We start from the raw sequence: 19,009 nt of genomic DNA on the forward strand, positions 1-19,009 counted from the left end.
TCATTTAAAAACCCATTAAACCCAAAAGTTTAGTCATGCCTTGATTACTTTTTGAAGTTTTTCATGTTAGGAGGAAAATAAAAGGACTGAAAAGGGTGAGTGAAGGCGGAGGAGGGAAAGAAGGAATAAGATGACAGAACCTTGTGTTCCAAGGATCTAAATGATGTGGACTGTATCACGGAAAATATTCTCAGGCAATAAAGTAAGGGCTCATTCTTAGGAAGACAAGTGGAACGTGGAGGGATTTTCATATTTTATAACATGAAAGAGTATCAGAAAAATTTCTAAAGGGTTCACAAAACGTATGAAGCCATACTTCATGGAAAGTATACAAAATCAATTGTGAGTCTGTGAGAATCAAAATAATGACATAGGTTGCATCATTAGTTTTCAAGTTTCTCTTTCAGAAGCGTTTGTCTAAGTTGATTGTTATAAACTAGCATGAGATTGTCTACTCAACTTCCCATAACTGATACAGCCTCTGATTGGAGATATAAAAAACTTCAAGACAACTCCAGTGAGCCTTGTTGCATGTTGTTTAGGGTCAGAGTTATTAAGTAGAAAATTCTGAGAGTTTCTAAAGTGATTGTGGTGAAAAAGATGAAATGAGAAATTTGTTTAATTTTTTTGTAATGTCTAAATCAGTGGTTTTCTTCCCAGTATTAGAACAGTGGTTGGCAGTGTCTAGAGACATTTTTCCATTGTCGCAATTGTGGGCATGCTACTGGCATCTAGTGGGTAGAGGCCAGAGATGCTGCTAAGCATTCTACAAGGTACCAGACAGTCCCTCACAACAAAGAATTATTTGGTCCTAAATGTCCATAGCGCTAAGGTTGAGAAACCTGTACAATAAATATTACGGCTGTATTCCCCCATCATTTGTATGTCATTGGGATGTGGTAAATAGTATTCAGCAGAACTAACATCATAACCCACTTTTTTTTTAACCCATCACTACCATTTTTTTAGGGTAAATTAGAGGGAGTTGCATACTTTGCTGATGGAAGACAGCTCTTACACCCTGTAGGGTCTGAGCCTGTGATGTCACTCCTTCGTGCCTCAGTGTCTTCACTTACTAAACGACAGGGATGGTGTAAATGTTCTGTGATTACCCAGTCTTCTGCCTGGAAATATACTCAAGTATAACAGCTTAGATATTGTTTAGAGATCAATAGAGAAGAAATTTGTACAGAAATGGAAAACTCCAAATAAATCACAACAATTCTATTGTATGATGAAATCTTTTATTCTTGACAACTGCATTTCTTGACTGTATCTATTTTATAGCTAAATATAATGATTATTTGTGACACATTATAACATCACGTTTAATCAAAAGTCTGAATTTAAAACCCCCGAAAATAATGAACAGCAAAAATGACAAACATATTTTTAAAGGCTGTGAGCTTTAAGGAATTTAAGCATATACTCTACTGAGTAAAAGGTATGTTTTCGCTGAGTGGATGCCAGTGTCATAGCACTCCTAAAAGTTATAATTTGTGAATCTAAATGCAGTTATTCTCATCATCTCTGACTTTTCCTGTTTACATTATATTTGTTTTTAGAATAAATGCAATATCAATCAGGAACAAAGAAACCCTTAAAACTTTTTGTTTTGTTTTTTGAAGAGCTTTATCTTTAAGAAAATAACTTCTAATGCAGGGCAGAAAACTTATTTTTTAAAAAGGTATTTTTTTTAAGAATTTTACATTTTCATCTCAAGTCCTGCCTTACATGCTCAGTACTTCTTTTCACAATGAGCGGCCATAGCGATGACAACTGTCTACATATATTGATTGATTGATGGATGTTGTGAATATTAGTGCGACTCTTGGTCATGGGAGCCCAGCAGCTGATTGAGCATGGCTGGCTGTGCTGAGTCCACCAGTCAATAGAGTCAACAGAGGGAGGGCTCTTGGCAGAATTTAAGTTGCGTCCCTGGCTGCAAGTCTCAGAGAGATGCAGTTACTCTTTGGGTAAGAGCTGTGATTGTCACCGTGTTAAGTGAGTCTTTAAAAACAATTAATCCGTAGTTCAGCTCAGTGGACCATCAAGGGAGAGGACAAGCTACCATTTCCTGGCGATCTGTGTGGTGTCTGGTCCTGTTATATGGGGTGGAAGCAGCAGCACTGGGATCCTTGTAATCAGCTGCTTGCTCTGTGGACAAACTCAGAAGTAACCTCACCCGTTCAGCATGAATTCATCCTGTTCAAGTTAAAGTGGTTTTCATTCTATTTCCCAAATTGTTTTTATGGAAGGATTGGTTTAATGGAAGGTTACGTCTGGGCTGGAAGTTTAACATAATGTTACCTTGCCGGAATGTCATGGTGTATATGTATAGCTGGGATGACCCCATTCTGATATTCCCGTAGGGGAGGAAAAAAATATCCTTTTTTTCTTTAACTCTCCCAGTAAATTAGTCTGACAAAAAACAAATTAACAAGAGAGAAGCATATAAATTTATTTATTATAATTTTCACATGAACACGGGAGCCTTCATAAGGAAATGAAGACCAGAAGAAAACGTTAAACCTGAGTGCCTTTATACTAGGTTTGAAGAAGAGTAGAAAGTCCTGGAAAAATGTTATAGGACAAAAGGGTATGAGCTAAGTGTAGTAACCTGGAGGGGGTTCAGCAAGTCCTGTTCCTCTTGGCACCCCTCCCTCCTTGGAGGTAAGGATGCTCCTTTCCTTTGGGTATCGCTCTCCTGAGCAGCTGATGACCTGCTTCCGGGGAAGAGGGAGGTGGTCAAAGAGTCCTTCCTGCCCTCACTGTTTCTCAGATTCCTTCAGCTTAAAATAATTCAATGTGCCAAAGTGCCGTATTTGGGGGTAGCATGTTCCAAACCCCATCATTCCTTCATCTCTGATTTCAAAATATTCTAGCAAGTATATACCAAATATGGTATCAAAGTATAATAAGTGTATGGTCTTTATGTAGGAGGGACTGTTCCAGTGCCATTCATAAGTTATTTCACTGCATGCCATTCACTCAAAGCCTGTAAACTGAGGGCAGAGGAGAGCAGAAGAAATAGTAGACTAAATGGGGGACAGAGTCATTGTGTGGTATCACTAAGATAATCTCCTCCTTAATTCCTCAGCTAAGTTACGGAATCACAGTGTCAGCTAACTGAAGATATTTTTACGTGGTTAGCCCACTGTGGTATTGTGATTTATAATACAAAATATATATTTGGTCTTCATCCCCTTTTCTGGCACAGAGATCAAAAAACCCTTGGGATTTCCTGTGATGAGAGGATAAAGCTGTCTTTTCTTATGTTAATGAGGTGACTTTTGGAAATCACCTATGGATGGTGGCTGGTTGCCTGGGGAACCAACCTTGTGAGTAGAAGCTTGGAATTTTAAGTCCCACCCCTGACCTCCAGGGAGGGGAGAGAGGCTGGAGATTGAGTTCAGTTGCTAATGGCCAGTTATTTAATCGACCACGTTTATGTTATGAAGCCACCGTAAAACCCCAAAAGGAGAGGACTGGAGAGTTTCTAGGCTGGTGTCTGGAGCTCTGTGCCCTTTCCCCATGCCTTGCCCTGTGCCTTGCCCTCTTCCATCTGGCTGTTCCTGAGTTACATCCTTTTATAATAAACTGGTAATCTAGTAAGTAAAATGTTTCTCTGAGTTCTGTGAGCTGTTCTAGCAAATTAATCGAACCCAAGGAGGGGATCATTGGAACCTCCTGTGTACAGCCAGTTGGTCAGAAGCACAGATGACAACCTGGACTTGTGATTGGTGTCTGAAGGAGGGTGAGTGGGTGGGGAGACAGTCCTGTGGGGCTGAGCCCTCATCCTGTGGGATCTACAGGTAGATAGTGTCAGAACTGAATTGAATCGTAGGACACCCAACTGGGGTTGAAGAGTTGCTTGGTGGTGTGGCGAAGAACACACATCTAAATTGGATCCACCATCACCTTAAATTCAAATGTCTGTTAGTGACAATTCAACTCTTTGTTGCCTACAAAAATTATACTCCTTTTAAAAGCTCCTATTTTTCTAGCAACCTACTTTTTTTTCATTTTTTTCTCTGCCTTTGTCCTAATATCCTAAAGAGCTCCTTCTTCTTCTTCTTCTTTTTTTAATTCAAAAGTCTGTTCAGTTTTTCCCTTTTTCTTCATATCTCAGTTACTAAAATAGTTTTCTGGCTAATCCCTTGTCTCTATCTTTTCTGGTTCATATACACCATCACCAGATTCATTCTCCTAAAATATCATGTTCAGTACCCTGCCTCAGAGCCTTAGAGTTATTTTCTGTTAGGTAAATCTAAACTCATCAATCTGATGCTGAAAGCCATTTTTCAATAGGGCTTTCCAATTGTATCCCAATCTCAATCTCTTAATGATATAATAAAACCTTTTCTATGCTAGATTGTTGAATGTTTGGCATTTATTCTCTACTCTGTTCCCTTGCTAGCACTATTTCCCACTCTTAGGATATGTACTTAGTCCCCTGACAATGAACTTTGAAAATTTAAAAAATTTTGAGACTCTCTTAAAAAAAATTTATACCAATTTTAGCCATATCCAGGTTACAATAATAATAGTGCTTCACAGGTACACAGCACTTTAAATAATTTTCCAAGGCTTTTAATATATATTCCCATTTATTTTTTATACACAGTCCTATAAAATAGATAAGATAGATGTTATTATCACTTATGAATGAGCAAGTTGAGACTCAAAAGTAGATTAACAATGTACTGAAGATGACAAAGCTAGTGTATAACAGATGGGTCTCCTGACTCAGTCCAGTGTACTTTTCTGCCTCTGAAATCCATTTGTTCTTGTGTCTCACTTGTAAAACTTAATGCCCTTTCAGGCATTTCCTGCATTTCTTATCTGTTACTTTTGTTGCTCTGACTCTGCTGTGAACCTATTTAGAATAGGGTACAACCTAGCCTTTTTTATTTCCCATAATCTTGGTTACGTAAAGGAACTCTTTATGTTTTAATATTTTCCTGTTGCAAGTAAACTATTTACCAGTTGGAAGCAAATGAACACAGAGCTCATTGGGCACATAGCAATCAGTATGATGTTAATACACATCATTTGTCAGACATCTGTGATTGGCCCTGTGTGGGGATGGGGTGAGAAGAAGAGTATCTGGAAATATTTAGTATTTTTCTGTCTTTTAGGGCAGTATCTTGACCTACAGATAGGAAAACCACAATATATACATATATTTCTAATATTCATACACAGTATAATTCACAATATAATGTACACATATTTATTAATATATATTTATATATTATATTACATATATTCTTTATATATTGTATATATAATTTTTAAAAGTTTAAATTTTAAAAATAATGTTTGACAGTTTATTGATCAAGACCATAATAGCTGTAGGTATTTAGAGAACACCATGCAAGCTACAACAGCTAATGATGACCTACAACGGTAGCAGGATTTGAATGGTGTTTCATAGGCTCATGTAATTCAGATCTGGAAGAGATTTTAGGGTCTTGAGCAATGGGTAGAATTTATATAGGTAGATAGGCAAAAATAGCTTGTCAAGTGAATGGGATTTTTATTATCTAATGTATATAATAAGGTTGTGCTAATTTTTACTACACAATTAAAATGTGATGTTAGTTGCAGAAAAAGACTGAACAACTGACTGGTATGTTTTCTTTCTCTGCAGAGGTAAAGTGTAGGATACTCCTGGCTCTTCTTGAATATTCAGGTAATATTTTACATTATTTTTACTATTTGAGATTATTATAGCCCATGACCTTAGATGTCTTATGATATGAAGGCAATGTCTTCAACTGTTTACAAAATAGATGGGAATATGATCTCTACCTTTTCTAAAGCCTTGCAGAGATTAAAAAAATACTTAGATAGTATTTTGATAAAACATATGCTCATTTCCAATTAAAGGTTAAAAACATGAAATCATATAAATGTATATTTCTACAAAATATAATTTAAAAGGAGAAAGGGAGCAGGTTTTGGTAAAGTTAATTGTACAAATAGGTTTTTTTGTGAAACTGTGTCTAACTTTTGTTTATAACAAGGATGTAGGCCGGTTCAGATTTAAGGAGAAACAGACTGTGCTTTTGATAGGAGGACTCTCAATCTGAAATCGTTTTGCAAGGCCATGGACACAGAGAGGGGAAGAATTTGTGAGCACTTTACAATCTGTCACACTTGGAAAATTTAAATTATAAACGAATGAACGAGCCAACTTAACCAAGAGGGCCTTTTTTTTTTTGATGATTGGTTTTTGCTTTGCTTTTTGACTGAGTAATAATATCAAAAGTATCTTACGTTTTTTGAGCTTTAATAATGACAACGTAGTCAATGGACCTCATTTTTATGGATTTCACTGAGTTCTCACAACTACTCTGTGAGAATATTATTATTGTTTCCACAGTTTTAAAGGTGAAGAAATCTACATTCAAGCAGATGAATAATAACTAGCACATGGTAGTCAATCAACACATATTTTGGGACATCTAGAAGATTAGGCGTAGAGATGCCTTACTGGGTGAATAAATAAATAGTAGGTGCAGTTTTGAAATTCAAACTTAGTTCTGCCAGTTCCAGAAATGGTCCTGGAATGCATTGCTTTATTTATTAATATTCAGATGGCTGTTCTTATTTCGATTTCAATTTCATTTTTCTATTCCTATCATAATTCTCCTTTTTTCCTACTTGATTTACTCCTTTTTTCTTTGTTACATTTGAATGATACCAAACGTAGCCAAATTACTCCATATTGTTGGCTATAAAATTATGCTTTTCACTTGAAAAGGGTGGACTGGGTCTGCTAAACATTATTCTTAATTGTCTTTTATTCCTGTCTTTCTCTCTCTCTGATCTCTTCTTTTTGTTTCTTTGTTTATTTTGCTTTCTTTCCCCTACAATCTCAGAATAATGACAGATTACTTGCATGTCTAGAAACCATCTCATTCTTCTCAGATCAGCAAGTTTACAATGGAATTTGAGTTTTTTAAACAGTTGAGATTAAATGAAGTGTTAATATTTTTAAACATGTCTGTAGAAGATGAATTTAAGTAGGTGCTTAAATACTGAAATGAAACGGAAGCCTTTGATAGGTAAAAATCCATTTGTTTTGAGTGTATTCCCACCACAAGGGAATTTTTACTTGGCGAAAATAAACAAGCTGTCAAAAAAAACAGAACTTGCTTTTCTTCTTTTACTAGAAGCTGGGAGCAGCTGTTGTGATTCTTGCTGTAGTTCTTATTGATAAAAATGAGGAATGAGAATAGCTTTGGTAAAGGATGGACACTTGTGACTTTCGAACAGCTGCATAATTCAAAGGAAAAGACCTATATGTTTTTGCTGAAAGCTTGCTTATTGGGTTTCTTTCTTTATCATGATGTTCCTTCTCTATTTAGCAATAAAACTGAGCACCCATGTGCCAGGCACCATGCTAGATGCTAGGGAAAGAATCATGATAATATCACTGTCCCTTTTCACCTTGCTAAGTGCTTTAAATGTTTTTAATCTCATTTATCTTCATCACAGATCTAAGAAGTAGGAATAACCCCTATTTTACGAATAGGGATCTGATACCTAGAATTGTATAGATTAAAATTGGCAGAATGGGCAGTTGAAAGCAGATTATCTGTCTCTCAAGTCCCTGAGCATAAATCACATGCATGATATGCCACTTCCCCGGGCGTTGATGTGCTGACGGTCCCTGGGGGAAGACAAGCATGTGAGCAAACTCTCACAATGCTAGGTCATTAGCCCTTCGGTAGGGGGAGACACCCCCAGACCTGCGGGGGCGGAAAGAAATGCACAGACTTCCTGAAGGAGAGAGGACATTCCCCAAAGGAAGATAATATTTTAGTAGTTCAATGAGTTGACTCTTGAAGAATGATTTCAAGTTTGCTGGGTGGCGAGGGGAGGAGGGTGGCCCGCAGCCAGAGGGCCCATGGACCAAGAATCACCCTTTTAAGTCAAACTAAATCCAGTCATTTCAAGAAGCCAGAGAATGAGCTCATACATTTTCATTTCACGTAATTCATTTGTTTGTTAGTTGCTCTACTGGTTCATTATTTTCATTCAGTAAATATTTGTTGAATGTCTACACCCAGTTAGAAATTATGCACAATGGAATAAGTGTTTTGCTTTTTTCTTAGTTGAGAATTGGACAAAGTTCTTTCCCAGTTTAGCCATTTTATAGTGACCTGTAAAACGCTCTTTTCTGTCTATTAGAACGGCACATAGTACATAACTACTTAAAGGAAATGTCTAACACATGTTGTTAGTTAAATCAACAGGTTGAACTATATGGAATTCCCATATTCAATCATGTTGACCTACTGAAACAGCAAGTTCATATAGTTCAACCTAGTCAATGAATATTTTTATTATATAATTAAATATTTTTAATATTTAATCCTATTTCTAACAAAATTTTCAAGAGTAGCTTTTACTAACAGTGAAACTAAGTAACAAGCAGCAATTATGTGTATACATGCTTTGATGGTCATTAAAAACAGGTGTTCCATGTTCTTGGTTAAACAGCTTAAAAACTATGCCTTTCTATCAATAAAGCAAGAACTCATTGCTGAGTAAAGGCAGCATGTTTATCTACATTATACACTAATTATTGACAATGCTTCTTCATTTCGGAAGATTCTGAGCCCTCAAAATATTCAGTACACTTTTGGGAGTATGATGATATTTACCTGTGTTGTTCCTCTAGCACAAGAGATTTCTCAATGTACAGAATGTATGGCTTGGTGTTCATGTTGTTTATGTAGTTTGTGTTATATCCAGCGCCCCAGAGAAGTGAACCCTTTGGGATCAGGTTCTCAGGGGCACAGCTGCTTTCCATTTGAAAAACCTGAGGTCCAGGACTGGCAATTCACAGGGTAAACATACCTTCAAAGTGGGTCAATCAAAAGTCCAGTTAATTGCAGAATAAGAATGCTAGTAAAAATCAATTTATGCTAGAACTGCAAATATTTTACCTATTTCGAAAAAATATAGGAATTTATGAACTGGACCTTTTTGTACCTTGTGAAGTTGAATAGGTGACTTCAGGAGATACAGATTTGCATATTATTACAAGCAATTGGACATGACACTCTTCCCCATGTGTGTTTCACATTAATATTTGAATAGGTCTAGTAGGTAATTTTTTAAAATTTAGTACTGATAATATTGTATTTCATTTACCAGCGCAAACTGAAAAACTGGACTTTGAGTTTTCTTTAGGAAAGTGTCATGCACCAGTGCAAATTGTGTTCCGTCATGAAAAATAAAGTAAATAAAATAAAGCCTTATTTTATTGGGGTTTATAAAACAATTTAGTGATCGCAAAATAAAGTTACAATATCAATTAAGAAAAATGAGCTTAATGTTTCTAACATTTTTGGGTGTTCAGTGTTTTCTAAAAGGCATACTTGCTCAAACGTATGTGCTCATGAATAGAGCTCAAATTCCCTTTTTTCCCATGGTGTGAGTTTAGGGAAAGGATGAAATAACAGTGAGTGCAAATGCTGAATGAATTGGTCTTATTCAACTATGACATTTTCCAAAACTGCCTTTATGTTCTCCTGGATCACAGACAGTGAGACACAGCTCCGAAGAGACATGGTTTTCTGCCAGAGTCTCGTGGCCACAGTCTGTGCCTTCTCCGAGCAGCTCATGGCCGCCTTAAACCAGATGTTTGACAACAGCAAGGAAAATGAGATGGAAACTTGGGAAGCCAGCAGAAGGTGGCTGGACCAGATAGCAAATGCAGGAGTTCTTTTTCACTTTCAGTCACTTCTGTCACCAAACTTGGTAAGGAACCACAATGCCTCCCACTGGCTGTGTCAACTGGAACGTACATTGGGACCTATTCCCACTAAAACATGGTTATTCGTTATTGTGTCCACAATCATCCAGCTCCTTTAAAAGGATATGTTTTTCCATGGGCAAATATAGCTCTAATAAGTATGTGGAAATACCTTTCCTGATTTTTGTTCTCAGTGGCTGCTAAAAGCTGAGAAAGCCTCCATCTGTTACTAATTCCTGTATCCCTAAGCACCGGCCGAGAAAGGTCAGCAGTGGAAAGAGTGTCTGCTGCGGTTGCTTATTTCCAGTCCAGAAGGAAGAGTCTGCCGTGAGACCCGAGCTCCCCCTGAGGTTGATGTCCTGGAACATGCTTTTAGAAGAGCTCTGACAACTTGCACGCCATACTGTCTGACAGTCTGGTTAAAATTTGCATGTGTTAAATGATTTTATTTCCTTCCTTTGTGTGCATGTTTTTCCTGTTAAATCTAAGAACACTGCCTTAATTACTATAAAATATTCCGTGTTTATGCATCAGTTGTCCACAGCGGAGATGAAGAAAGCATCTCGAAATATTTGATAAAACTGGTGAACTTAGAGTTTTTTCACATATACTTCCTGTGGTTCTGATAGTTGTCATGATGTATAAAGGCAGATATGTTCAGTTTATTTAAACTTAAGATGCGTGTTAAATATAATTTTGATTTGAAACTTAAGACGCTATTTTATCTGTTAAAGTACACATAGAAAATGGAGCTACCAAGTAACATGGTTGAGTTTTTAAACGAACGTATATGAGTTTATACATCAAAATAATGTTTTTCTTCAATGGTGTTGAGGACAGGGGAGTAATTGCTGTACTGCAAGGTCATAAAAAGTTCTGGAATGGTAAGTTAAGGAAGTCCATTCAGCTGAGTGAAATTCAGAGAAACAGGATTAGATTCTTTTGAAAAGACTCTATACACTCCATGTGGGTGTTCAATTTTTTATTTGGTTGCTAATATAACCAAATAAGAAACCTTTAATTAATGAAAACTTTGAAATAAGACACTTGAAAAGTCTTTAAAAACAAAATAAATACTAATTAATCATTGCCTATCAAATAAAAATTACGTAAGATAAGATGCCCTCTTCCTAATACATGGTAGGCTTTAAGTGTTTGTTGAACAAAGTAATTAATGAATGAGGCTTCATTTCTATTCTTTTCTTACTTAAAAACTGCCATTGTCTAGTCAAGTGCTGGTTCATTTATTTGAAATCTCAAGGAATGGGGGAAAATATTTGTAATTCATACATCTGGTAAGTGACATATCCAGACTATATAAAGAATCCTTAAAACTAAAGAATAAAAAGACACCTCAATTAAAAAGCAGGCAAAGGATTTGAATGGCCATTTCTCCAAAGAAGATATAGAATAGCCAAAAGCACATGAAAAGACGTTTAACATCTTTAGCCATTGGGGACATGCAACTCAAAACTACAATGAGATACTATGTCACAGTGATGTGGATGGCTACACTCCAAAAGACAGACAGGCACAAGTGTTGGTGAGGATGTGGAGAAATTGTAACCCTCAGACACTGCTGGGGGGAATGGAAAATAGTGCAGCCATTTTGGAAAATATTTCGGCAGTTGCTCAAAATGTTAAACGTGGAATTCTCAGAAATTCTACTCCTAGGTAATATCCAAGAGAAAAGAAAACTTATATTCTAGCAAAACTTGTACACAAATGTTCCTGGCAAGATTATTCATAATACCTAAAAAGTGGAAACAACCCAAATGTCCATGAGCTGTCTGATGAGTGGATAAACAAGTTGGGGTGTATCCATACAATGAAATATTATTCAGCAGTAAAAAGGAGTGAGGTACTGATACATGCTACAACATGGATGAACCTTGGAAACATGTTACGAGAAATAAACCAGTTACAAAAGACCACGTATTATTTGATTACATTATTATGTAATAATATAATAGGCAAACTTTAGAGACTGAAAATAGGCTAGTGGTTGCCTGGGGCTAAGGATTGGAGGAAGGTATATGGAGGATGAATGCTAATGGGTACTGAGTTTCTTTTTTGGGGTGGTGAAAATATTCTAAAATCGGATGATGGTGATAGTTACACAACTCTGCATATATACTAAAAACCCCTGAGCTGTATACTTAAAATGGGTGAATTTTATGGTATGTGAATTATATCTCAAGAAAGCTGTTTTTTTGTTTTTTTGTTTTTTTTAAGAAAGCTGTTTTTTTGTTTTAAATTGGTCTTATGAAACCCTTAAGTTTATTTAAAGAATTGATAAAAAATAATTCAAAGGTAGTTAAGAAAAAAGTCAAAGAAACTTGTAGTCTTTCTGCCTCTGTAACAAGAGCGCTAAGGGCCTCCTGGAACTGCGAAGAGCTCCCTGGGAGCTGCAGGCACAGGCGGTCTGTGTGTTCCTGGGCTCTGAGCACAGTCCTAGGTCCTTGGGTATGACTTTAGCCACATCTGCAAGTTACGATCAGAGGGCAGCCTGTTTGGAACATTTCTTCCTGTGTGTATTCCTCTCAATTGGAAGAATGCTGATTCTTTAGTCCTGTCCCTACAATTCCAGGTTCATGGCATTTTTCTGCTGCTTCAAAGGACTTTAAAAAGTCACAGTCTTATAAACATTTATCCAGCACTTACTGTGTACCATCCATTAAGTACCAAACTAAGGTACAAAGGTGATGACGCTGTTAACCTTTTGGTATCCATGCAGTCCTTCTTTGGGGTCTGAGGCTGCCTTAGTGGGTTTTTTCCCACACGCAATGGAAATTTTTTACCATCTCCTTCACCCTCTACTCATGCTGCCCCCAAAATATGGCTGTAAGCTTACAGCAACTTTTAAAATGCGGGTAAAGCATGTTAAAATTATCTTTAAAAAGGATCCTTGACATTCTTAAGGCAACAAATGTACCTTTGAGATAAAAGTTGTGTATGATTAGGTTAATTATTCTTTCATGAGGAAATTAGTAAAAGACTTTAGATAGTGCACTGAGCTGCTAATAGGAAGGCCAGATCCAGTAGTAGAAAGATGATGTCGCTGAGATATGCAATGAACTTGTTACCATGTCTGGCCTTACCTGCCTCAGCTGTAAAATATGCTGTAGGAATGAAATGAATGATTAAAACAAATCAAATCTCATATTCACAAGATTCTAGATTAAGGCCCCGTAATAGGCAAGTGAAAATGATTCTTGTCTCCAGGCTCTTTGGAAGAAAAATCATTACATACATGCAAATTGCTTTTATCACAGTTTTCACAAATTGCAAATTGAATAATGCACAGGTTATCTTACCGTAAAGTAGGATGACCATTATGTACTGGGCTTTTTAAGAAAACAATATTTTTGTCTTGCAGCTGTTATATTTGTAAGATTATAGAAATTTAGAGGCAAATAGCATGTTTTTTTGCTTACACATTTGTAACTAATAAACAAAATCAATAGAATTAGAATCTAGCTACAAAATAGACTGAAAAAATCATTTAGACAGCAGAGAAAAGGGAAAATATAAAACTACAAAAGAAACATAACTTAGGATTTGTTAATTTCATTTTAGGCAGTAAATTCTTAGATGTGTTGATAATTTGGTTTGTACTTAAATAAAACACAAGTGAACCTAGTTTTGGTCTGGAGTTGTTACGTTGTATTATTTTATATTATGTTTTATCCCAAACAATCCTGTCATATCATGTATTGTTTTTCTTTCTTTCTAGACAGATGAACAAGCCATGCTAGAAGATACACTGGTTGCACTATTTGATTTGGAAAAGGTTTCTTTTTACTTTAAACCATCAGAAGAGGAACCCCTGGTTGCAAGTAAGTAGTTAAATATTTCATGTATGTTTTGTAAAATTTCTTTGACATCAGACAACAACATAAGTCATAACTTTGATATGAATATATTTGATATGCAGTTTAAGTTTTATATAAAATATTATATTTAGGGTAAAATAGTAATAACCAACTGGGGAAGTGATAGAAAGTATATATAAATTAAATTTACAGCTAATTTTATACTTTTGTTTTTAGCTATTAGTCTGACCTCTAAAACTTTTTTGGAGTGTGTGTGTCAAATATTGTGCTACTCAAGATTGCCTTTTCTTTCTTTTTTGTTATTGTGGTGAAATATACATACCATAAAATTTACCACTTAACCCATTTTCAGTATACAATTCAGTGGTATTAAGTTCATTCAAAATGTTGTGCAACGATTTCCACCATCCATCTCCAGAACTTTTTCATCTTCCCAAACAGAAACTCCATACTCCTTAAACAATCACTACCTTCCCCCGCTTCTCCAATTCCTGGTAACCTCTATTCCACTTTCTGGCTCTGAATTTGCCTATGCTACGTACCTCATATAAGTGGGATCACAGAACATTTGTCCTTTCTGCTGCTTTTTTCATGTCAAGACTTCTTTTAATAAAAGAACTGCCCTAATATTTCTGGCTATGTGGATAATCTCTGAGGCCTCCAAAACGTTCGCTCAAATATATAATAATTGCTTAGCAAAATTGTTTGAATTGGGTTTCCACTCCTTATCTTCAGTTGATCCTGTAGAGAATGTGTTAGCAGGCAATGAAAACAGTGTTTAGAGCCAAGAATATACAGAGACATTATAGTTGTTTGATCTGACAATAATTGATAAAATTTATAATTTAATTCTGAAGTAGACACATAGTCTACATATTTGCCAGCTTAAAAATGAAAATTAAAAATTATTTTATCCAAGTGTCAAAAAATTTAGTGTGTACAAATATAATCACATTAACTATCTTGATTCATTTATTCATCCTGTACAATTTCCAAGATGGCAAAACCTATCTTGTTCGTTGCTGTATATCAAGAGATGCCTGGAACAAAAAGGCCGATGTTTTTTTTCAAGTAAATGAATGAACAAATATCAATTCAGTTTATACAGTGCATCAGGCAGAAAGGCTTTATGGTTATAAAAGTAGAAGGATAAACTTGCTGTGCAGAATGAAGAACAGAATTTCAACAGAACTTGGTTGTATCTAATGTTGCAAAGAAGTTACTTTATGAAATTGAATTGAAGGATTGAAAAGTATCCCTTTCCTTTAGCAATTGGCCATCATTAAACCTAACAAAGGCATTGTTTTAGAAGTATACATCCAGAGAAATAGCAACACCTAGGGCTTAATCTCTATATCTTTTAGTTTCTGCAAGTCATGATCATTTATCTACCATTTCAACATTGTCACAAATAGGTTTAAAATGTGTCTATCGGTCCAAGAAATCTTCAGCAGTTTGTTATTTTTCTGTTTCTTGTTTGTTCATAAGTGTGAGGATCCCCTAAGTATTACGGTAGAAGATCTAAACATCTTTCAGGGCTGGGAAAGGTTTTTATTTATTTGCACATTTCCAATGTCTAGTACAATAAATAGGGACTCAATAAATATTCATTTAATCTGTTATCTAGGAATTATAATCATTCATTCATTGAAAATTTCTTAAGTGCCTACTTATGGCCAAGCACTATTCTAAGTGTTGGACACAATAGAGAACTAAACAGAGAGATAAATAATAAGTGAAATAAATGAGTTATTTTGATAATAAATTAGAAGATAATATGAATGCATGACAGGAAATAGAAAAAGAGCAAAGGATGAAAAAGAAGGGGCAGGTAGGGCAATTTTTTTTTTTTTTTTGGCTGTGTTGGGTCTTCGTTTCTGTGCGAGGGCTTTCTCTAGTTGTGGCAAGTGGGGGCCACTCTTCATCGCTGTGCGCGGGCCTCTTCACTATCGCGGCCTCTCTTGTTGCGGAGCACAGGCTCCAGACGCGCAGGCTCAGTAGTTGTGGCTCACGGGCCCAGTTGCTCCACGGCATGTGGGATCTTCCCAGACCAGGGCTCGAACCCGTGTCCCCTGCATTGGCAGGCAGATTCTCAACCACTGCGCCACCAGGGAAGCCCAGGTAGGGCATTTTTGATCTGGTGCTCTGGGAATGGAACTTGCAAAACCCGTGCTAATTTTGATAATGGTTGCTGTGTACTCCGTTTCTTGAACACTACTTCAGAAGTGTACCCCAAGGACTCATCTTGACTAAAATATGAATGAGGCAGCTGTCCTGGGAGACTGTGATTCCAAACCATGTGTAGCTAAACTTCTCATTTAGTTAAGTGAGACACCTGGTGTGTTAAAGTGTAACGAAGTTTCCTATTACAGAATTTTATATACAGTACAGTAATAAACCTGTTGCTTTAGCTAATGAGAACCTGATTTAATACTCTTTCACCAAATAGTACTGTCAGTATGCCAAACCTGAACTTTAATATACATGGGTACTTTTAATATATTAGTTTCTAGTAATTTTAGGGATTCTTTTTAAAGCTTAACAAATATACTAAATAAAATATCCTGATTTTAGGAAGTAATATAACATTAAATGTCATTTTAGATGTTCCTCTTACTTATCAAGCTGAAGGAAGCCGGCAAGCTCTGAAAGTTTACTTCTACATCGATAGTTATCATTTTGAACAACTGCCTCAAAGGTTGAAAAATGGAGGAGGGTTTAAAATTCATCCTGTTCTTTTTGCACAAGGTAAACTGCTTTCTTTATTATACTTCATGTACTTAAATTATTTTATCTTTATCAATTTTTTAAAATGTAGTTGTAACCATCCTTTTTTTTCATTAATTCAAAAATTTATTATTAGTACCTAGGTAATATGTTTACTGGTGGGAATGTTTGTTAAGGAAAGAATTGCGTATGGTTTAAATATTTATCAAATAGGATTACAGCATTATTTATAGTGGAGAAATAAGGCATGAGTGGCTTAAATAAAGATAAATTAATTTGGCTTAAATAAATTATGGTAGAACCATTAAAATGGGTTGGTTAAGATATTTTATGAGATAGAAGAAGTTTGATAATATACCCACGCAGATTACAAAAAAGAATTTATATTATAGTCTCAATTTACATGTATGTATATACTTACATGTGTGTAAAATGTATCATTGGATGATTAAATTGATGACATTTTATTCTTTAAGTTTTTTTGCATTGTGTCAACTTTTTTGTCAGTAAAAATGTATTCCTTTCATAATAAAAAAAATGTTTTGGCAAATAAACAATGAGTGTTAACTGCAGTAGAAGAAATTAAGAATAACATGAATAAGAAGATTCTTGCAGTGAAGTGATTTCCCAGGGAAGGTCCTGGATCTTTTTTATTTCTGTGGTCACAAATGCTGCCAGAAAAGATCAGAAATTCAGATTATTGTGTAGTATCTTTTTGTCTATGATTTTTTTTTAATTCATGCTGTGATCAAGACTGTATCAATTTCTCTGAGTGGTACCACAGAACATTTCATTTTTTCTTCTTTTGAGTTTTCAAGACTGCATTGGTATTGCTGTAGAATTTTTATATTCTAATAAAAAATGAGAAGAGTAGAGGAATAAAATCCATCTCAGTAACGGAAGAACAGAGAAGCATATGAAATCTAAATTCACTGCCAAGTGAAAATTCTGCTTTGTACCACATGCATGTTGTTATAATTCTAAAAGATAGAATACTCTTCCTTCAGTTGCCGTAGTTTAAAAACGACTACCTCAGATACTTGGCAAGAATACATTTAAGCAGAGAAAAATTTCAGCACAGAGATCTTAGGAGTTATTAGAAGGTATTTTCATTTATGTGATAGGGTCCATGTAGGTAATAAAAGAATCTGCAATGAAAAGAAATAAAAAAGAAAAAGAAATTGAGCAAAAATAGACCTTTGGAACTATGTTAGGAGAATAATTTAGCCCAAAATATGTTAAAAGCCATTACAGAGATCAGTAGTTTTAGAAGAAAGGAAAGGCTGCTGGTCTGGAATATTAACTGTTATAGGGTTTAACCAGACCTTGCCCTTGTTAAAGGCTCTTCATTTCTTTTCCTTTATTTCTCTGTTTTAAAAAATTCTGTCTTTGAAATCATTACTGAGATGACAGATGGCATTAATCATCTTTTCTAAAAAAGTGATTACATTTGTGACACACCAACCATAAATAGCTGAATATTCATACCCAGCAGCCAGTGTGCATAGGGAAAAAATGATTTTGCAAGTAACCTCTATTTTATAACTGTGGCTAAAGCTAATTTAAAAAGAATCCTGAAATATATATGATTTCAATGAGTACACTATTGCTTTTACAGTGTAACGTAAAGAAAAACTCTAGCAAACATTAGGTTTTAGTATTCACACAGCAGTAAAATATGAAAATGATTTGATGAGGCAACAGTGGAAACACTTCTGCAGTGGAGGTCACAGATAGGTAAAGAAGACTGGAAAATAGTCTGTCTCATTAAAAATCTGTCAGTGATAAGGTTGTTTATTTAAAGGAGTTGCAGAGGTTCCACTGCATTCATAAAACTCCCATGAGGAATCATTAGTAACTCTGAGTTTTCATCAGCTTTAGAGAAGCACAGGAAATTCAGCCCTAGTTTGAGCAGCTATTACCATCTGGTAATTGAAAGTGGTGGTAAATGGGAGAGATTCCAAATGGAGTCTATTCCTGAGATGAAAGTTTAATTGAAGGGTTTTAGTTTTGTGGGTATATGAGTCTTTGTTAGCAAATAATAAAGAGAAAAGTAGATGAATTTGAAAATTTCCTGGGAAATATATTAGAGTCAGCGCTCCTAAGGTTGTCCGTGGTACCACGTACCTAGAACAAGAAGCAAATGTCCTGCCTTCTCGTTTTTTCTTGTCTGCATGGATCCTTGGGCAAAGGAGGGCACATGGATGAATGGGGCCCCCTGCAGAGATGGGACCAACTAGTAAATCAGGAATTCCAGGGTTGGAGGCAAGCAGGGTAAACTTTTAGGGAACGTACATTGCTGAACACCAGAGCTGCTGGAGAAAAAGAGTCTAGGCAGACAAAATGGCAAAAAGGCAGATTTCCAAGGTTAGGAACACAGAAACAGCCAGACAGAAAAGTCAGCGCAAAGCATAACCAAAATGCTAGAAGGTAAAGATCACACTAAAGCAGTCTTCTAGAATTACTTCCTACAAGTCAGAGAATTAATCCTTTTAGGATCCCTGAGCCCTTGGTAAGATAAAACAAGTAACTATAAACTGGGTGAAAAATGGGAGTCCAAGGAGGATAGATATCCAGGGTCCCTGGCTTGCTTTCATGCTGTCTCTCCGTGGTTCTCAAGCTGGCTGCCCTTTAATCACCTTGGGAACGTTTTAGAAAATACCCATGC

At 35.9% G+C, this 19,009-nt stretch overlaps 1 protein-coding gene across 2 annotated transcripts in view; it reads left to right on the forward strand.

The window, feature by feature from the left end:
- Positions 1-19,009, forward strand: part of PREX2 (phosphatidylinositol-3,4,5-trisphosphate dependent Rac exchange factor 2) — a 291,158-nt gene that overhangs the window by 188,288 nt on the left and 83,861 nt on the right. The window contains exons 31-34 of one of the 2 annotated variants that reach the window (XM_068525808.1): positions 5,657-5,698; positions 9,566-9,783; positions 13,515-13,617; positions 16,219-16,362. In XM_068525808.1, the coding sequence (XP_068381909.1) occupies positions 5,657-5,698; positions 9,566-9,783; positions 13,515-13,617; positions 16,219-16,362 (507 nt within the window). Of the gene's footprint in view, positions 1-3,220; positions 3,306-5,656; positions 5,699-9,565; positions 9,784-13,514; positions 13,618-16,218; positions 16,363-19,009 lie in introns of those variants that run through there. The other variant, XM_068525809.1, reaches the window with a different exon arrangement.

This window comes from Eschrichtius robustus, chromosome 17, assembly GCF_028021215.1.
Source record: "Eschrichtius robustus isolate mEscRob2 chromosome 17, mEscRob2.pri, whole genome shotgun sequence".
NCBI classification, from domain to species: Eukaryota; Metazoa; Chordata; class Mammalia; order Artiodactyla; family Eschrichtiidae; genus Eschrichtius; species Eschrichtius robustus.